We start from the raw sequence: 21,186 nt of genomic DNA on the forward strand, positions 1-21,186 counted from the left end.
CCTGAGCTACTACCTGGGGTGGGGGTGGGGGCTGGCAGGTGCTCTTTCATTGGCCCAGGAGAATGGGAACCCCTGGAAGGACCTCCTGGGATGTTGGGGGAAGCAGTAGGGATGTAGGCAGTTGCCACCCAAACAGACTGGCTTTCTTGAAGTAGCCTCCCTTGTCTCCCATGGCCAGGGCCGGGGACTGGGGATAGTGCTGTGAGAATAGTGAGATAGTGAGTGTTGACACTGGTCTCTCCTGCCCTTTCTTTTCCCCAACTGTCCACCAGACTGTAGGCTCTGGTCTCTTCCCATCCCTGGCTACGTCTGCAGAACCCCCTGGGAAGATGGGGAGGAGGCACAGCGGGCTCAGAACAGCGGGCGCCTGCTCAGCCAAGTATTTTGCACGAGCTGTCAGAGACAGACAGGCACGTGGGGAATTCAGTGCATGTGGGGCTGGGGGAAGCAGCGGGTGGGCAGGAGGGGAGCTGTGGCTGCCTCCCGGCCTGCTGACCCCCACCCCAGTACCAGAGTAGTGTGGGTTTGGAGATGTGCTGATCCTATCCAGGGTCCAAGCTGGGAAAGGCTCTCCAGCTGAAGTTAAGATCCAGACAGGAATTCGGGTTGTTCCCGACTGTCGCCTCCAGGAAATCTCTCTCTCTCTCTCTCTCTCTCTCTCTCTCTCTCTCTCTCTCTCTCTCTCTCTCTCTCTTTCACACACACACACACACACCCCAGCCTGGCACAACTTGTCTCCTCGCCAGAGTCCGGTTGGGTAGATTGGAAGAGATTGGTATTGCCCAGTCTGAGCAAGGAAAAGGCAGATTGGGGGGGAGTAGTCTTTAGAAGCTTAAAGTTTATATTATGGGGAAGGAACCTCTCAGGCTTTGTAACCACTGTGCAAAGACCCCCACTTAGTTGCTTTTGTGAAATCTCCTCAATAAATCCTGTGGGGCAGGACGGAGCCCAGAGCTGAGTAAATACTTGATTTTTTTTTTTTTTTTTTTTACAACTAAGACCTAGAGAGGCGTTCACTGGCCCAAGGTGACTGACTACCCATCCATCCTTCCCTCTATCCCCATGGGGTGGAGCCAATGAGAAGAGGTGAGCTTTGGGGTTTGCTGGGGTGGGGTGGGACTAAATTTAGTCATCGCTGCGTAGCCTCTGGGAGCAGCTGTTAGTGCAGAGACAGAGGCCTGAAGCTGCATTTAGTCTGGACAGAAATATCCTATCACCCACCCACCCACGGCTTGGGCAGCCAGGCTGTGGGCTTGTTCCCTGAGGGGCAGCTTGCCTGGGCCTGGCGACCCGGCAGGGCAGGCAAGATGACCCGATAGGCTTTTCCCAGATCAGGTTTCTATGAAACAGGAACCGCAGCCGGAGACTGGACCGTGGGGGCCAGGGCAGCCAAAGCCTGGGGGGCCAAGGACGCCTCTCCGGCCTCCCTCTCCGGCTCCTTGCTGATGCAGCCCTCCCCTTCTCAGAGGCCTGGGGAAGCAGCAGGTTATTTATCAAGCCAGCCTCCCTGCCGCGCGCCTGCCCGCGCCTCCTCCCCACCTCTTGTGCTGGCGGCCATGAGCCCAGCAGAGCAGGGTGAGCTGGGCGGGCGGGTGGTGAGATTAGCTCAGGAGACGTGAGTCACCCCATCCCCAGCAGCAGGCAAAGCACACACTCGGTGCAGCCACACACACAACGCAGCCAGGGGCACGGTATGTACAGCTTCAGCACCCCTAATGCCACGTGCCTCAGCATGACCCACGGCCACACATGCTCCAGACTCAGTTACATATGTGTGGGGGCCTCAGAAACACCCAGACCTGGTCAGTTCTGGTGCACATGCATGCTGGCACGGATTACCTCCCCATCCTGTCCAGGCTCAGGCAGTGGTCTGTAGGCCTGGCTCACACCTTTATGAGGTTGCAGGGCTAGACCAAGACCACCAGCAGCAGTGCCTGTTCCGTACACTTAGACACACACAAGACTCTGTTCATCCCTGTTGAGGCTTACACACAAGGCCTCCCAAGCGAGCGCGGTGGTGGTGGTAGTGCACGCCTTTAATCCCAGCGCTTAGGAGGCAGAGGCTGGTGGATTTCTGTGAGTTCAAGGCCAGCCTGGTCTACAAGAGCTAGTTCCAGGACAGGCTCCAAAGCTTCAGAGAAACCCTGTCTCGGGGCGGGGTTTGGGGGTGGAGAAGACCTCCCCTATGTCCTGTTGTCTTCTGTGAAGTAGGGGTGGAGGAGTATCATTAGGCTGCTGTGGCCCTATTCGGGGGTCCAGTTACCCTCATCATAGGGAGCTGTAACTCAAGCAGAGGATACCAGGAGAGGGTAGGCAAGGGAAAGAGGCAAAACAGCTGGGAGGAGGAAAGGCTGGAGAAGGAGTGCTGTGGAAAGTCCATTTTCCCAGGAGCGCTGAGTGGTCAGCTCTCTCCCCATTCACAGTGGGGTCTGTGAGAGATGAGAGCATCCCAGGAGCTGGCGGAGGAAGGACACCTCTCCTGGCACAGTGAGCTGTGTCCAGAGAGTCTGTCCTTCTGCTATCCTGGCGTTCACTTTACTCTGTTCCCTGGGTTCCCAAGACTCTTCACACAGTGCTCCCCCTGCTTGGGATTTAGCCACACCTCTTAGTCCGCATGGCGCTGGGCTGACAAGAGGGCCAGGGCTGTGAGGTTGGCAGTCTGCCTGCAGTGGTGTCTAAGCCTTAGCTCCGCTGGGGCCAGGGCTTGCCGTCCCTCCCACATAGAACTAGAGACAACCATTTTCCATACAAGAAGTGAGAGAATTGAGCTTGGGTGGACATGGGCACCACTGTCCAGCACTACTGCTTGTACAAATCACCTGAGTGCAGCCGGCTCCCGCCTCCCGGTCTCCTCTGTATTGGATGGTCTATATAAGAAACAGCAGCCATGATCACCGAGAGAACTGGATTTCTCCCTAAGCTGGAGGTTTGGATCTTGGCTAATATGTGCCGTGTCATGTCCCAGCTTTCTTTGTTTTGTTTTTGTTGAGACCTTGGCTGGTCTTGAACTCAAGTATGTAGACCAGGCTGTCCCCAAACTCACAGAGATCTGCCTACTTCTGCCTCCCAAGACCCGGGATTAAAGGTGTGCACCACCACACATAGCCTGCCAAGTTTCCTGGCTTTATCTTTGTTATCTATAACATAAACCAAGCCCCATCTGTGTATTAAAGCTTTAGTGACCTGAGAGCCAAGGTTGCAAGGACAGCTCATGCCTGGCGTGTGAGGCTTTGGCTTTAGTCTCCATTGAGCCGTGCTGGGGCCAGTGAGCCCGTCTGCTCTACCGAAAGCTAAGCACTTTTCTGGGGGTTGCACTCCTCAAGAAACATCCTTAGATTGCCTTGGACACAGCCTTGTCTGGAGCGCTCCTCAGATGAAGGCAACTGAGTGGCCGCAGACAGGGAGGGGGGGCGTGAGGGTTGCTGATTGGTTGGGTTCAGACCCAGGAGAACCTGAGACTACAGTCCCACAACCACTGATATAGAAGTGCCAGCATGGACAGGGGTGACCATAACTGTAGATGGGCTCTCCCTGTGGTCAGAAGAGGCATGGGCCCAGCCAGCTGGTTCTGCCCTCCTAGTAACTTTCAGACCCAACCGCACGCTTATCTGCATCCTGGGGTTTGCAGGTAGAGGGCAGGAACTGCTGGGGTGGGAGGAGCAGAAAATAGGTATGAGGGAATTGGCAGCTCACAGGAAATCTAGGGCCTTGGTCATCCAATACCCATGGCCTGAGCAAGTGATAGCCGCAAAAATAACAAGGCCGCCCCGTATCAGGACTTCAGGTATGTGGTCTGCAGGCCCCAGGGCGTTGGGCCTGTGATTTGCTGTATTCCAGACCAGGGTTTGAGCTCAGCAAGCTTCAGCCGCTTATCTGGGATCTCCCAGACTAGATCTAGACAGAACAGGGTCAGGAATCCTGACTCTGAAGCCCAGCCTGCACTTGTGCCTTCAAGAGGAGGTATCCTTCTCCGCCTCAGAATCACAGGTGTCGAGTAATGCTTGCTGGTGACCCTTTGGACCTAAGGAGAGTGCGCACCCCCACAGGGTGTCCCTTGTCCCTGTTGACAGGTTCTGAGAAATTTCAGCACTACACTTGAACCACCTAGGCACTTTCTGGGGGTCCTTTTCTTTTCTCTGGGAAACTCAGAGAGTGGCCGTGAGGTCCTTTAAGCAAACATTTCCTTTTGTGTATACAGGGGCAGTCATGAAAACATGACCCTGTCCCCCATCCTCTGGTTGGTTTCCCACTTAACCAAACAGTGCCCCAGACTCCACGTGACCATTGGGGGCTCCCTAAAGCTTCCCTAAGTTAGGTTGACCTGGTCCCCACCTCAGATCACTTCCTGCTTTTGGTTGGTGTTCCTCTGACTCCTCCCCATTTTGAAGCAGAAGACCCTCTCCGGTACCCTTGCCACCTCAGTTTCTAGAGCTGCTGCTGTCCTCATGTTGTCAGAGACCTGGGGCAGCAGAGTGAACTTTGGCATTGGCCAACCAATATTTATAAAAAGCTTCACCTTTGCTGCCCAAGCTTGGGTGGCCTCGGCCAGTCACTGCCCTTGTCAGAGCCTCAATATCCCTACCTGTGAAGTGGGAGAGCACTTGTCTTCTGTCCGTCCCCCGTCGTCGTCCCCCCCCCCCCCCCCCCCCCCCCCCCGCAAAGCTGAACAAGATGGTGTGAACAGAATATCCCACTAGACTCTCATAGTTGGTGGTAACTCAGCTCCCTCCCCCAGCCCTGGTTTCTGTTCCTCCAGCCTTGATCTTGAGGATTCTGGGAATGGTATGGTGCCAGTCTGCTGGCTCAGCCGGCTTGGCCACTGACCTTCAGAGTGCCCAGGCTGTCAAGGCTGCCTGACTGCCTGTCGGTTGGGTGGCTGGCGGGGAGCGCCAGCCAGCTCCTTCCTTGCCTGACGCCACCCGCCCCTGCTCCCACTCTCCTCTCTCCCTCTCTGCGCCTGTGTGTGAGCTAATTAATCTCAGCCCCTTTGGGAAATTAGACCGCAGCCGCCTTCTCAGCCTCCCGGAGCCTGTGCTGCTACTGGGCCAAGACCTGCTGTGTTTGGGGCCCTGAGGTGGAGGTGGGGGTGGCAGCAGCAGGGTGAACTCAGCAGGACAAGGGTCTCTGAGAACCCTTCACTTTTGGTGAGGGTCTCTGGCCTTAGTTCCTCCCTTCTCAAAACAGTTTTTGTAAGGACAGCAGGCAAACTCCCTCTTACAATGAAACCAAAGCCCGTGTCCTTTTCAACCTGGCTCCAGGTTGTCATGTTCATCCTTACCCTGGGTTCTACCTCAGCGTGGGGTCATTCCCTTCCTTTCCCAGCTAGGAGGCTGATGGAGACAGATGTAATTATGGAATTTTGCTTGGGAAATTAATTTGAAAAAGTTAATTAATTGGTGGTTCCGGAGGTGGCAAGCTCCACGCCCGGCTGGCCTTGCTTACGTCAGTCCTGACCCACTGGAGACATGCAGCTTGCTGGGCAAGCTGGGAAAAGGGACCCCAGTGACCCCACTAGACTAGCCCTGTGACAAGTAGGTGGACGTTAGCAAAGGGCACTGTGTCCTGGCCCATGGGGGGGGGTCCCTGGGCAGCAGGTCTGCTGAGGGTGACTCAGTGTCCTAAGGACTCCCGCTTGTCTGTGCAGCAGTGGCCTTTGTCTGCTTCCATGGGACACCAATCTCAGTTCCACGAGTGTCCACTTCCTCCAAGAGTGGCATGGTTGTACCATCAAGCAACCCAGACTGTTAAGCTAGAACTCCAGCAAGATAGAGCAGAGACTAGCCTAGTCTTGTCCTACGGAATGAACACCTCAGCACCTGTCCTGGGTGAGTGGGTGAGTAGTCCGCGGAACAAAGTCACCTCCCCTCCCACAGCCTGTCACCCCAGTGTCATTTTACTTTCCCCTGCTGTCCCATCTACTTGTCAAAAGTAGATGAGCCAGGAGGCCGGCAGCCCTGTGCACGCCATAATAGAAATCTCCCCTACACCTTCAGGTCTCTTGTCAGGCCACTGACCACATGCTTCGGTTGGACTGAGTTCTAGTTTCTGAGGACGTGTGGGGCCTCTCTGCCTGGAAAAGAGAATGATCGGGGATGGGACATGTGAGAAACTGAGGATACTCCTTGCCCTGCCCCTATTACCGGAGTGACTGTTAAACCTGTTTACCCCCAGCTGTATAATCTTGGGCAAGCCCCTTGTTCTCCCTAAGCCTTACTTCCCTCATCTGGTTGCGTATTCTGAAAGCCGTGGTAGAGTCTGGACAGGTGTGATCAGCCGGAAGTATTTTCTCTGCCTCCTGGAGGCAGGCTAAGTGGGGGAGTAGGGAGTCGTCCGGGGCTCTGCTGCGCATGCGCACGCGCACGCACGCAGTTTTGGAGCAGAACCTGGTATACAGGGTGCAAGAGGAGATGATGTCTGTGAGCTGGGAGGGGTCCCAGACCAAGCAACTAGGCCACAGTCCTGAACTTGGGAGGTGGTTAGCCTGGTGTGTACTCCTTCATTTCTAGAATTTCTAGGGGCCTGCAGTGACTTTAGTGTTGAGAGATGGCTCAGTAATTAGGAGCATTCCTCTCTCTTCCAGAAGACCTGGGTTCAATTCTCAGGGCCCATATCAGCTAACAACCCCACCTGTCCATGTTCAAGGAAGGGATCCAAACCCTCTGGCCTCTAAGGGTACGCGCGTGTGTGTGTGCGCGCGCACACACACATACACACACACCAAATCTTTAAAAACATGCTGGGCATAGTGCTTTCATCCCAGCACTTGGGAGGCAGAGGCAGGCAGGTCTCTTGAGTTTGAGACCAGCCTGGCCTGCATAGTGAGTTCTGAGATGTCGTAAGACCTGTCTTGGAAGAAAGGAAAACATTTCTAAGCAGTGTATTCAGTAGCCATTTGCATCTCCTGTCAGTCTGGTGTGATTTGTAGTTCTAATTTCTTAGAGTTCTGATCCCAGGCTTGGGTTAAATGGGCCACATCCCTTCCCTGAGCATCCTGCAGGCTAGCCGGAGGGAAAGAGGTCTCCACTTGCTCCAAGACCTGCTACCACCCGCCATGTTAGCCTATGGGATCTGTGCAGAAGTTCTGCATAAACCGTTAGATGTCTCCGTGTGCCCCTGGGGACTGGGAGCTCCCAAAGGGTGGTGTCCATAGCACCTTCCGGTATCCTAGGACCCAGCACTCCGTAGACACTTTGGGCTTCTCTGTTCCCATTTTACATGTGTGCCAAAGCCCCGCGAGGACAAGGTCACTTGAGCCCTGAGAGCTTGGGAGCGAGGGGTTCTAATCTTGCTGGACTTCAGTTTCTTTGAAAGCAGGATCTTTAGTACTGGTGCTGGGGCAGGGAGTGGTTAAAAGAGCCCCTGCCTGTTGCCAGTTAAAGCGGTCTTACGTGTCCACGGCTGTTACCATCGATGCTGTTAGGTTGTTATCCTGGTGTTATTCATGCTTCCTGGGCCCCAGCAGCTGCTGTGGCTATGCCTGGACTTAGAGCCGGGCCCACAGAAGAGACGTTGCAGCTCCTAATTAGTGCTCCAAAGAGAGGGCCTGGGTATTTAATTTTTGCTGCACGATCCCACCCGCCAAATGCTTCCCCAGTCCTTCTCCACTGTATTGGGTTTAGACTGCTCTCCGGATCTCAGGTAGAGGGACTGGCCCCAGGCGAAAGCCTCCCCAAATTTCCCTTGCCACTCCCTCCGCCTCCCAGACCTCTGGGGCCATGAATCATTTATGAGGCAAAAATGAAACCAATTAAGGACAAACTTTGAAAGCCTCTAATTGCCGCGCCTGGTGGCATGGAGGAGTGAGGGGCGGCAGTTCTGCTCGCTGTGGAATCTCCTTGGCCCCAGCCTTGCCTTTCCAGGCCGTCTCCGGGCGCCACCACCTCCTGGCCGCTCACGGACGTGCCTGCGCTGCTCTGGGCAGCCGCCTGGCGCCCGCCCCGTCCTCCCAGGCCGACTAATTAGGCCCGGCTCCCTCCTGCGCTGCCCGCTCCAGGCCTGAGGTGATGGCGGCTCAGCCTGCCCTTCTGGGGCATGTGCCCCAAAGCTGGCCGCCTTTCCCAGGCTGCATGGCTGCCCGCCTGGCTTAACCTAAGCAAGCCCAGGGTGCACTGTGTTGTGGAGCCTGGGGTCCACACTGATGAAGGGCCAGCTGGGGACAGGGGAGTGGCTGGCAGTTAAGCTTATGGGGTGTTGCATTGGTGAGTAGGACCACCCAGTGCCTGTCAACACTGCCGGGACTGACAGCAGTGACCCTATGCAAAATCTTGGGTTTGGGGATGCAGGCAGGTGGAGGTCAGAGTCTGGGTCCAGCAGGACCTACCTCACTGCAGTGAACTAGTAGTGCCAGTCGTAAGTCCTGCTAGCTGTGCTGGGGGCCAGAGTACACTGTTTGCTGAAACAGAATTTCCGTGCTTGTGTTTTTCCATAATTATATTAGCAGGTGGGATTTTTCCTCGGGGAAGCACTTTGAGGGGGAGCGCTGTGGCTGTGTCCCCGCCTGCTCCAAGCGTGAGCTCACACTCAGCTCAGCCCGCCTGCCTGCCGTAATGATTTTTTAATTATGCAGCCAGTGCTCGGAATTGCTAATCCACCTCTAGCCCAGCGTCCCCTGCTGCAGTTTACACCCCAGCCCCTTGCTGCCAACCCCCGAAGGGCAGTGCCCAGCTCTATACCCATTGCTGCATGCTGAGGGACACAACGGTTCCAGTGGGGGAAGAGTGCCCAGAAGAGTCATGGGGTACCTTACCTCCCTCTGCAAGAGACGGGCTTGGGGATGCTGCTCTTTGTCTCCCACCCCAGCCCTGGTCCCAACCTTGCTTGCATTGGCCAGGGCAGCTGTGTCTCTGGAAAGGGGTAGGGAGCGTAATCAGTGCCTCCTGTCTTGTGTGACCCCAAGGACATACGCTTGCAAGCGCTGTCTTTGTCCCTGTCACACCAACGAGTCAAACTCTGCTTCACGTCCACACACACTCAGACACACAGCTAAGCTGCAGCAGTGACACGTTCCGTGCTGCTCACACTCAGACACACCTGAGGCTAGGGTCCCCTCAGGAGACCCTGTGGCTGGATCTCCCCCAGTCCCCCAAGGCTCTCTCCCTTCCTTTCCCTAGTGGGCTGCCTGTGGTTGGCCTGTAAGAGCCTCCATCGACCCTGGCCTGGGGGAGTTGGGGGGCAGACTGCAGCATAGTGGCCGCGGGTGGCTGCGGCTCCTCTCCAGGCGCCCAGCTGTGGCATCTGTCAAGGTCAGATAGCGACTCCGGAACCAGCCAGCTTGGCCCCATGGCCCCTCTCGCCTCATTATTTTTGTGTTCCGGGGTTGCCACGACACCTCCCTCCTTCCCTCCCCCCCTCAGTCTCCTGCCTCTTGCCTTCCTCTCCCACGCCTCTGCAGGGAGGGCCTGCGGTCTAGGGGCTTTTGTTTTCCAGTTTTTACCAAGCTCAGGCCAGGCAGGCAGGCAGGTGGCTAGAAGCTGACCAGAGCTGTTGGACCTTGAACGGCAGACAGGTGCCTCCCTCATGGCTGAGCGTCTCGGCCAAAACAGTGAATTAGTTTCTCAGAGGGACAAACTGAACCTGGGTGCCACCCAGCCCCCACCCCACCCCAGGCACACCTGTGGGCAGCTTCCTGTTTCCATAGGGGCCCTAGCAGCTGGTACCAGTTCCCATCTGCACCAGCCTGGCACACTTAGGCCCCGCCAAGGCTCACAGCGCACACTGCCCTCTCAACGGCTAAGAAAGGTTAACACACAGACCTGAAGAACCTGCAGACAGCTGCCCACCATAGTTAATGCTCTACTTGTACACAACACTAGTGGCTGTGTGTTTGGAGGTGTGGAACGCACACCCCACTGCCTTGCGCACTGGGAGCTTAGGGTCCAGGTACCCTCACCTTTGTTGGTATATAACCGTGTGCACAGTAGCGCTCCAGTTCACAAGGGTTGGCCCTTGGATTTCATCTGCGCCTGGGCACACCCACAGCCCTCCAGACACAGGCTCCCAGCACAGATGTCTGACATGCTTGCCCTGGTGACACATAGCCCCGCTCCTCAGGATACACACTGTACATCACACTCCCTTCCTCCCAGGTTTCTTAATTATCTACCCAAGGGGCTTTGGTTCCCTGAAACGTTAGGAAGAGGCCACTGCTCGGTGTGCCCTGTATGTCCAGAGCATGGGAAAGGGTGGTTTAGCAGATGCACTACCCCACCCACCTGGCCCGAGAGCACTCTGGTGCAGTAGGGTGGGAGGGTTCCAGGTGGGTCATGACAGGCTTCCAGCAGGACGGGTGGGGAATGTGCCCACTTAGGTGCCACGGCCTCTAGTTTATGGTATGTAAATATGGGGGTACAGGGGTGTGAGTGGGATGTGGGCCTGGTCCAGATCCCCTATAGTCTCTGGGGCAGCCACAGCCATCCATCCGCTCACTTCCTCCTCCAGCTGTGAACTGCTGTGGTTGTCCCTGGGAGGGGGAGAAGCTGGAGGCTTAGCGGTTGCTGGACACCCCCCACCCCCCAGGAAACTCAAAACCCTGGGCCAGCCGGGTGGCGGGTTGGGGCCGGCACAAAGAAGGCCTCTGTGCAGCCTGACTGGGCTGCCCACAGGATTCTGGGGGAGGCAGCAAGAGCCGGTTTCCGTCCCCATTCTGCTTCCTGCGGAGGCCGCCGGAATGCCCGGAGCTCTTGCCCAGCCAGGCCCGTCCGGCCCACCCGTAGCCCCTTACCCTGACTTGGCCTGGGCTTGGGGTCTAGCTGGAGCTGTTCTGGCAGTGGTGCTTGATGTGATTATGCCTAGAGCCCCAAAGCCACCAGAAAGACCCTGGGAAATGAGCCTTCTCCAAAGCCTCCACATGCCTTTGGAAAGCCAAGCCTGCAGACACAGGTTCAAACCCTGACTCTGCCACCTACTGACCTTGTAACCCTAGGCAGGTATTTCACATCAGCTAAAAGGGTGTGGTGAGAACCTAATAATAAACTACAGGGGCTGGGTGTGGTGGCGCACGCCTATTACCCCAGTATTGGGAAGCAGAAGCAGGCAGATCTCTAGAGCTAGAGGAGAGACCTGTCTCAAAATAGCAACAACAAAAGCAAAGTACAGGAACAATGCTTATTAGCACAGTGCCTGGCTTGTGTCATTTCCAGTTAGGCCACCAGAGCTGAAGGAGACTTCTTTAGCTTCTTGTCCCCAGTAAGCCAAATTCCCTCTGTGGCTTCCTCAGAGCCTTTCCCCACCTGCAAATCCTGTGACCAGCTCCGGCCTCCTGTCGACGTCTAGGTCACTAACCGTCTGTGGGTAGCTGATGGGAAGCCGACTCTCCAGACCTCTTGTGTATCTGTCCTCTTCCCATTCAAGCCCAGGAGTATTGAGGGTGAGATCAGGAACCTTCTCCAGGGCTGGAGAGGTGGCTCAGTGGTTAAGAGCACTAGCTGCTCTTGCAGAGGGCCCGGAATTGGTTCCTGGCACCTGCACCGCATCTCACCACTTCCTGTAACTCCTGTTCCACCTTCTTGGTCAGCAGAGGTGCACACAGCGCATATGCTCATATGTAGGTACTCATACATACATACAAAATAGAATAAATTTATATTCTACAGATAGGAAATGGGTGCTCTGTGTAGGGTAGGGGCTAGTCCGTGGGGAGGAAGGCCAGATCGGAGCCACAGCTCAGCCCCTAGGACTCCAGTGCACACTTTTGTCACGGTGTGCCCCCTCCAACCTCAACTCAGGTGTCTCTGAGCCAGCTTTCTCTGCCTGTCCTGTGCTGAGACTCATCAGGGCAGAGGAGCTAAGCAGGCCCTGGGCTAACGTCTTAGGTGGGTGTCTGCAGGCATCTGTGAAGCATTTAGTTCAAGATTCAGACACCACAGGGGAGAGTGTCATTTTGTCCATCCTAGCCCGCTGACCATTTGTCTACCCTCGGTAGGGCAATACACAAGGTGTCTGTGAGGAGTGTAGGCGCTGAAGCATGCAGAATAAAGGCTAAGCCCATATTAGCTATGGTCCATGGGGTTCCCATATGACACGTCAGAAGAGAGCTCACAGGTCATGTGCTCAAGTCACAAAATGAGGAAGGGCATTCCTGGGCCTTTGCTGCCTTTGGGGTAAGAACCCGGGGGAGGTTTGGGAGAGAAGGTCTGCATTTCATGGTCTAGAGGCCAGGTCAAAGCACACCTCTGGCCAGGGCCTCTGTGCAATTCCAAGAAGGTCCTCGAAGCTGGGTGGTGGTGGCTCACGCCTTTAATCCCAGCAATCCGGGAGGCAGAGGCAGGCGGATCTCTGTGAGTTCGAGGTTAGTGTGGTCTACAAGAACTAGTTCCAGCCGGGCGGTGGTGGCGCACGCCTTTAATCCCAGCACTCGGGAGGCAGAGGCAGGCGGATCTCTGTGAGTTCGAGACCAGCCTGGTCTACAAGAGCTAGTTCCAGGACAGGCTCCAAAGCCACAGAGAAACCTTGTCTCGAAAAACCAAAAAAAAAAAAAAAAAAAAGAACTAGTTCCAGGACAGATTCCTAAAGCTACAGAGGAAACCCTGTCTCGAAAAACCAAAAAGAAAAAAGAAAGAAAGGTCCTCAGAAGTAGTCTAGGGAATTCTATAGGGAAGAACAGGCCCATGTTGCTTTGTTCAGGCTTTGTGTATCTGAAGCAGAACATCTAAGTCACAGGTCTGACTGCCACAGTCCCAGAGGGGAAAGGCAGGGTCTTACTTTGTAGCCTTGGCTGCCATGCAGCTCTGTGTAGACCAGGCTGGTCCCAAATTCATAGATCCACCTGCCTCTGTCTCAAGTGCTGATTAAAGGTGTGTGCCATCAAACCCTGCTTCCTTTTTTGTTTGTTTGTTTGTTTGTTTTGTGTGTGTTTTGTTTTGTACTGTCTTAGAATGTTAAGACTTATTGAAAATCCCCTAGTGGTATCAAGGGTGTATCTCACCCCAGCCAATTTCTAGGTCCCTGGGTGGTTACAATGGCCATACAGGTCTGTCCCTCCATCCTGGGTGTATTCCCTGACGACCTCAGGCTGTAGCTGCACTTCCTGCCTCCAAGATCAGCACGCCTGTGTCTCTTGGACCCAAGAGGGCTCCCAACCTCTGTAAACTTCCCAGACTGAATTATGAAGCTCAGAGACAGAACCCCCTCCTCGGCATGAGTGGGTCAGCTCAGTTCAGTCCCTGGAACCTGTGGTCTGGGCTCCCTGCCAACATGTCTGTATGTCTGTCTGTCTGTCCTTATACTGCTCTTCAGCACTGCTCTCCTCTATACCCCAGGTAGGTAGAAGTAGTAAGCCAGTCTCTGTGCTCTGTAGAGCTAGTCCCACCAAGCCATGCTGAACTGTGCTTAGCCAGAGCTCTGGGGTAGTGCAGGAGGCCTCCTTTCTACAGGCAGGCTAGGCCAGTGCAGAAGAGGCCTGACACCCTGGGAAACCTGCCCTCAGGCAGGATGGTACTTGGATTGGTCTAAAAAATCATCGAACCAGTGACAGGAATGGCGGCTAACACTCGTAACCCCAGCACCCAGGAGGCCGGGGTTGTTGGAGGCTTCCTCCCCGGAAGAAACATTGAATTATACTGTAAGGTCCTGTCCTTGATCTCAAGACTCTCTCTGTCCAGTTGGGACCCTGCAAAAACTCAGCCATACCTGGTACCTGCTTCCACCCAGCTCTTCCTAAGATTTGTGTGTCCTCTGGTAGCTTCTCCCTATCCTTTGCTCTTTCCTTGGCAGCCTCTTCCTCCGAGCAGGCCCTCCAGCCTCACTCAGTTTCCTTCCAGGTCCCCTGTGCTCCTGGTCTGTGACCTCCTTGCCCCTTCCTCCACAGTAGCAGTGCATGGAACCACTACTGGGATAAGCAGCAAAGAAGGTACCACTAAACATGCAGAAGATCTAGCTGCAGGCCTCCTAGGAACACAGAGCATCAGCCCCTCCCAAGACGTAAACTCCTCCCCCATGCAGTCAGTCCCTTCTGAGGGTGGGGTGAGGCCACTGCCACTACCTCTGGTGACCTCATTGCCAGCTGGCATTATGATGTCACTGGCCTAGCATTCTGAGTTGAGTTCCCGCATGTGTATCTCTAAGCCTCCAGGTGGGGCACTCCCGTGGGGGCCGGTGACATCTCACCCCTGACCACGAAGAGGTGACAGGCATGGTAACAATTTGGTGGGAGGGCAGTAGTATAACTGGGCTGCTTTGCCTTGGGCTGTTCTGTTCATTGCCCAAATAGAACAAAGGCAGTCAGAGAGCAGGTGACCAACTCTTAGCTCTGGGTTCAAGTTCTACCACTGCTAGGCACTAGCTGTTGACATCAAGCCGGCAGCCTGAACTTTTGTGAACCTTGTTCTCTTCACCTCTGAAACTGGTTAGAAATTCTGTCTCATGGTTAACTATCTTAACATGAAGCACACACACCACAGCACAGAAGGCGCTCAATAAGTGTGAGCAGCTAGCGAGGGGTTCATAGTTAAACACTAGTTAGGTTTGAAGAGAGCAAGGCCTGCGGAGGGTAGAGACAGGAGTAACCCCTGTGCTAGCAGATGCTCTCATCTCTGACTTCCAACAGCCAAGGTGTCAACCTCCATGGCCTGCTATGACCGCAGGCCCTCCTTCCATCTCTTCTTCCCGAGCCCAGGTTAGACATGGCCTCATCAGGTGTCCCCAATTCTCGCTCTTGGGCTTCTCCCTCTATGATGGACTCTGTCATTCCCATCCCTGATCCCCTAATAAAACCCTCTGACCTCCAACCACGACTCTGCTGCATCCCACCAGGTCTCGACTCTGACACATTCCCGAGTTCTATTGTCAGCGTTCTCTGTCCTTAACCACCTGTCTCCCTCTCAGGCCCAGCTCTCCGGGACTGGTTCCTTCGCCCCTAGGCCCTATCCCCACCCGTCAGCCCCTGGTCCCAGCTCCAGGCCGCCGGGCTCCTGCCTGGACAAAGGGGTCCTTTGTGGGCTGACCGCGGCTGGCAGGGCGGCGGGGCGCTGGCTCCGCATTGCTGATGAAACGGAGCCCTTTGTTGTCCCCTCCTCAGGCGCAGTATTTCTTTTTGGGGGCTGGATGCGTTCCTGGCAGGGCGGATGATGGATGCGCCCGCCGCTGCCGCCTGCCTGCCCCGCCAGCTTTCCCTCCCGCTCATTCCCGCTCCGCTTCAACGCAACCCCAGCTCTCTTCCCCTGCTGCCTGGGTATTGCCAGGCCCTTCCTGGCCTGGGAGGGGTTGCTGTGTGCCCTGATGTAAAAGGCGGGGGCGGGGGGATCTAGGAAAATGTCCCCTCTGTTCTCTCCTGTGAGTAGGTTAGACGGGGCCTGTAGTCAGGGGTCCATAGGGACCAGGGAGGACATCAGCCTTTCCCTAGGTCTGAAGGGGATAACACAGACACAAAGGCAGAGGTTTAGAAGAAGCTTGGGGACTAGGCCTAAGCCACGAAGACTAGTTTTGCATATCTTCAGTCTGAGGGCTGTCGCCCCTGTGACCAGCCCACCTCCCCCCATATCCTCCCTCCCCCACCTTCAGTTTCCAGGGTTGACAGACCACAGTGTTCTGCCTGCAGCACCTGTTCGGTGACATATCACGTTTTCTGTCCCAAGCTCAGTATGCCTTAGGACCTGAGGGACTGAGAGCAGGTGGTCCCTGGGAGAACCGAAGTAAGAGATGAGGAACATTCTAGGAGGGGACCAGAGACGAACAGAACACAAGGCCTGTTCGCAACATACAAAGACTGGGGATGGGGACAAAAGCAGGAGCTCAGCCTGAGCAAGTAAGCACCAGCTCTGAACCATGCTGCTTGCTGTGTTGAAGGGAGCTGACTTCTAATTGACCTGCCGGCCCTGCACGCAGCGCCAGCTCCTGGAGCTGGGGGAGGGAGGGAGGGAGAGCTTGAGCAAGCAAGAGCAGCGTTAATGCGGCTATCGATTTCTGCCACCGGCCAGCGGGCCTTAGAGGCGGGGGACACACGGGCTTTTCTCCTGTCGCTCTAGCCCATAGACCTTCTTCCCTGTCTCTGTAGTTGGGCTGCTGGGTTGTGGCCCTGGGCAAGGAAGTTGAGCTCAATGAGCAAGAGCTAAAAGAGGTAACTTGGTGCTTTCTGACTCTTGTCCGTCAGCACGCCCCTCCCTCTGCACACCCGAGGTCACTGGTCTCTAAGGAAGAAGGCCTGGAAAGGTGATTTAGGCTGACCCATTGGAGGTGAGATAGCACAAAATCCTCAGAATGGTCCCCTTACAGCTGTGACCTCTGACCATGCCTTCTTGGGATTGTCCTGGTGGGTTCCAACATGCTTGATTCTTCTCAACGAGGTGCCCCTGGTGGACTTAGATCCATGGAGATCTGAGGAAGACCTGTTTACAGAGTGAGGCTTCAGTTGCCTCCCCTGGAGCCCTGCAGCTGGGTTCACTGACCACTCCTGGTGGCTACTTGTTGGCAGCCCTGGAGCAGAGGGCCCTACAGGTTACAGGTTTACTTTCTTTGTAAATTCAGAGGGTCGGTCCGCTACATGACCTGGTACAGGCTGAGTATCCAGGGCAGCCTGGTGGGTGTGATGGGGTTGTCCAGGGACAGAGATCTGATGTGTTCCCAACTCTCAAGCCCAGGGCAGGGTGGGGTTTGCCAGATGTTTCACTGCCCCTTGAGCCACCAGCTGCTCAGGGGCTGGGCCTTATGCTCTCACTCCTTCGCTTGGGATGCCAGACTGAAGGAGGCTACAGGGAAAGGCTACTAGAGAGCCAGGATGCAGGAGGAAATCGCTACCCCGCTCCATCTGGATCTATGACAGGGGCACTGGCCTCACATGCCCTGCTCAAGGCTGGAGTTCAGAAGCCCCCTGTCCTGGGATAGGCCCTGGGCCTCAGAACTGTGAGGATGGCCAGAGGACAGGCTCTCCCTTGCCTCCACCTCCATCTCTCTGGGATTTCTCTGCACCCCTGGAAGCCAGGCCCGGGCACAGCAGGGGCTGAGGTGATGGCTCTGGTTTGGGAACAGAGAAGGAAGTGTGTGGAATTTATGCATGTCTTCCCACTCTTGCAAGAGGGGCACTTCAGGCTCCCTGCTCCTCCCTTGCTTTGTAGAAGGGTAGATGTTCCTTCAAACAAGGGTGCTATACTCTCTCAGACTTTGTATTAAACAGAGGAGCCTGAATCCTTTGCCTGCAATCTCCAAACAAGCATCCAGGGACAGCCATTCTGGTGTTGTGGTCAATATCTTTCCTCCTCTCTTTAGATGTGTGGGAACCAAAGACGAGAGTGTGGAAATCATTAATCCTCCAGAGTTAGCCACCCTCTCCAGATCTCCTACCCCACCGAGGACAGCAACCACTTTCCTTCACTCTTAGGTCTTCTGGATCTTCACGGGGCAGATTTGGGCTGGGGCCTCCCTGTGCCTCTCTGGCCATGTGTCTATGGGCTGGTAATTCTCATAAGCCTTGTTCTCCCTGCCTGGGAAATAGAGGATTATCTTACCACTTTGTAGAGTTCTGCTGAATCTTAAGATAGTCCAAATAAATTCTTCACCAAGATCGGCTTGGCACTTAATGCCTTATCAGGCTTCTGGTTGTTACCATGGCAATATGGGTGGTGGTCCTGAAGGAAGAGTGTTTACTGACCTTGTCCCCACCTTTCCCAACAGAGTACAGACGTTCCCACGCGGACACCTGACCATGTGCTTGCCCTGAGTGAGCCCCACCAGACGTCTCGATTGTGGGCAACAGGGCTACACACTCATCTGTGAGCCTCCAGCAGTTTGCAGGCTCTCCCAGCAGTGGGGTCTGGGCCTCGGCCCCACCATGTCGAGCCTCAGCGGTGGCTCCCAGGACACCGGTGGCAGTAGCAGTGGCAACAGTAGCACCAATAGCAGCAGTGGCAGTGGCCCAAAGGCAGGAGGAACAGACAAAAGTACCACAGTGGCTGCAACCGCACCAACCTCAGTGGCAGATGATGCCCCGCCCCCTGAGCGTCGGAACAAGAGTGGCATCATCAGCGAACCCCTCAACAAGAGCCTGCGTCGGTCCCGCCCACTCTCCCACTACTCTTCCTTTGGTAGCAGTGGTGGCAGCGGAAGCATGATAGGGGGGGAGTCTGCTGACAAGGCAGCCGCAGCTGCAGCCGCAGCCTCCCTATTGGCCAATGGTCATGACCTGGCTGCGGCCATGGCCATGGACAAAAGCAACCCTACCTCAAAGCACAAAAGCAGTGCTGTGGCCAGCCTGCTGAGCAAGGCGGAGCGGGCCACGGAGCTGGCAGCCGAGGGACAGCTGACGCTGCAGCAGTTCGCGCAGTCCACGGAGATGCTAAAGCGCGTGGTGCAGGAACACCTGCCCCTGATGAGCGAGGCAGGTGCTGGCCTGCCTGACATGGAGGCCGTGGCTGGTGCCGAGGCCCTCAACGGCCAGTCCGACTTCCCCTATCTGGGCGCGTTCCCCATCAACCCAGGCCTCTTCATCATGACCCCAGCTGGTGTGTTCCTGGCCGAGAGTGCACTGCACATGGCCGGCCTGGCTGAGTACCCCATGCAGGGAGAGCTGGCTTCCGCCATCAGCTCAGGCAAGAAGAAGCGGAAACGCTGTGGCATGTGTGCGCCCTGCCGGCGGCGCATCAACTGTGAGCAGTGCAGCAGTTGTAGGAACCGAAAGACTGGCCATCAGATTTGCAAATTCAGAAAGTGTGAGGAACTCAAAAAGAAGCCTTCCGCTGCTTTGGAGGTAACAGCACCGTAGAGGGAGGTGTGCGGGCTCTCCCATTTGTCTGGCAGTCCAAACCTACCCCCGAGTCCTGGAGCCCACATTTCCTGCCTGCAAGTGTGGGCATATCCAGCCAGTCCTAGGGCCTGAAGGTCTGGCTGCAAGGTACCTGTTCACTGCTCTAAAAAGCAGAGCCACATCCTGAGATGCCAGCAAGGCATGGTTTGCAGGTAGGGGCTTGGCATTCCCAGTTAGGCCCTATTTCTCTGATGCCCCCCTCTTAGGGCCTGGGTCAGGTATTTCCACATAGGTACCAAGTTTCTGTCTCATAGACATGTTCTAAAGCAGTAACCCACGACTCTGGCTGTGTGTTAGCCCCATCCAAAAGGTTCTGTCTGTGGACCCTGTGGTCTTGAGAGCCCTCCTACTTGCCTCCCAGAGTCCTGTCCCTCCCTCCCCCAACACACACAGCACACACACAAAATAGAACAGTTGCAGTGCTGGCTGCCCTGCCTGGAGACGGGGAGAGACAGCTCAGCTCATTTCCTAACTATGGTCCTGGCATAGCTACGGGGGTCGCCTGCCCCTCTCTCCCCAGATAAGGTAAACTAGCTGGGTACAAAAGCGGCTTTGCGGTTCGCTGTCCCTGCCACTCGTTCCCACCCCTCTTGGAAGTAGACTTGATTCCATAGCAATGGTGTCCTAGCCAAGGCCTCTTGCCACCTCTCTGACTGCAACCTCCCATGTGTCTTGCTTACCTACCAGCTCACCAAGGCACCCACGCCAGTGTAGACACCCACATGTACACCTGCTCCTCTCATCATAGCGCTCTCTGCTCACTGGGCGCTAGATATCTGCCTCCCCATCACAGTTCCGTGTACACCACACAGTCTGACACAGTGCAGGCTCGTGTGACAGGACACAGCTGTGGCCCCAGGTATGGCCATCTGGTGCTCTGGGCCAAGGGAAAAGGGGTCCAGAAGGCTTCTGAGTGCGGTGGCTCAGGAGGCCTCTGGGCCCTTGGGTAGCCCAGCGGGTCATGGCTCCTTCTTTGGCCGGCCTGTCCCGGCCAGGATAACAGGAAGTCTTCGGGGTAACTGCCCGTCCTCCGTGCTCGTCCCTCCGCCATTGAGCCGGCCTCGGGGAGCTTCTTGCACCAGGTCCACCGGGACCCTGACTGAACTTTCTCCTTGTTTTTGTCTCCTGCCCCGCCAGAAGGTGATGCTTCCGACGGGAGCCGCCTTCCGGTGGTTTCAGTGACGGCCGGGAACCCAAAGCTGCCCTCTCCGTGCACGTCACTCCTCGCGTCGTCTCCAGCAAGGGATTCGGGCGAAGACAAACGGATACACCCGTCTTTAGAACCAAAAATATTCTCTCACAGATTTCATTCCTGTTTTTATATATATATATTTTTTGTTGTCATTTTAACATCTCCACGTCCCTAGTATAAAAAGGAAAAATTGAACTGCTTTTTCAGAAGAACAACAACAAAAGAGGCAAAGCGAATCTACAAAGTACCGAGACTCCCTGGGCAAAGAATGGACAATCAGTCTCCTTCCTGTGTCAGTGTCAATGTTGTCTGTGCAGGAGATGCCGTTTTTGTGTAGAGAATGTACATTTTCTGTAACCTTTTGCAATCTAGTTACTAATAAGCACTACTGTAATTTAGCACAGTTTAACTCCACTCTCGTTTTAAACTTCCTTTGATTCTTTCCAACCATGAAATAGTGCATAGTTTGCCTGGAGAATCCACTCACGTTTATAAAGAGAATGTTGACGGCACCGTGTAGAAGCCCCTCTGTATCCATCCACGTGTGCAGAGCTACAGCCAGAGCCCACTGGGACTGGAGTTCCTGTCCCAGGCCCAGCCATGTTGCACCCACTGTCCTCTGGCTGGGACCCCCTACCCCAACAGTGACAGATTTTGGAGAGATGATTCTGTTCATTTGTTGATCCACTGAGATCTGGGGAGCCCGCATCTCAATCCTGGCTACTTCCCCTAGAGAAAACAGGCCTTTTCTCAGCCTTGCTCTCAGCAACAGAAGAAAGGGCTTCTCCGCGGTCCCTCACCTGCCCCCCGGTAGGGGTGGGTGCTCAGGGGGCTCCCTACCCGTGGCCAGCTCCCTGCTGAGGAACATGCTGTTTGTATTGTTTTAGGAGACCAGGCTGTTTTGTGAATAAAATTGAATGCATGTTTGTGTCCTGATACACCGCTGGCTTCTTGGGGTTTCAGAGGGCTGGCTTGGGGCTGGGCTAGGGTTTGTGTGGGACTATCTTGAGAGAAGGGTACCCTGAGGATACCTAAAGTTGAGTCTCTTGGAAAAGAGAAGCTTTTCAGAATGGGTGGGGGAAAGGGGAGTGAGAGCCAGAATGACCATCCTGGAAACAGCATGGAACCATGTTTATATGAAAAGTCTGGTGCATCCCAGGCCTTGGGACCTAGACCACTAGGGGTGTCACCCACTTTGGGTCATACTGCTCCCCAGCTTTTCAGTGTCAGGCAGCCTGTGGTGGGGCAGGCTGTCTATCTGGGT

The 21,186-nt window shown here is 55.4% G+C and overlaps 1 protein-coding gene across 6 annotated transcripts in view; it reads left to right on the forward strand.

Annotated features, from left to right (window-relative positions):
- Cxxc5 (CXXC finger protein 5) overlaps positions 1 to 20,858 on the forward strand; it is a 32,003-nt gene extending 11,145 nt beyond the window's left edge. For 4 of the 6 annotated variants that reach the window (XM_038330049.1, XM_038330045.1, XM_038330047.1 and 1 more), the window contains exons 2-3: positions 17,602 to 18,673; positions 19,868 to 20,858. In XM_038330049.1, coding sequence (XP_038185977.1) covers positions 17,759 to 18,673; positions 19,868 to 19,912 — 960 coding nt within the window. In that variant the 5' untranslated portion in view covers positions 17,602 to 17,758 and the 3' untranslated portion in view covers positions 19,913 to 20,858. Of the gene's footprint in view, positions 1 to 5,675; positions 5,834 to 17,601; positions 18,674 to 19,867 lie in introns of those variants that run through there. The other 2 variants (XM_038330048.1, XM_038330046.1) reach the window with 2 other exon arrangements.
- Positions 20,859 to 21,186: the final 328 nt, after the last annotated feature.

This window comes from Arvicola amphibius, chromosome 5 (assembly GCF_903992535.2).
Source record: "Arvicola amphibius chromosome 5, mArvAmp1.2, whole genome shotgun sequence".
Lineage (NCBI taxonomy): Eukaryota > Metazoa > Chordata > Mammalia > Rodentia > Cricetidae > Arvicola > Arvicola amphibius.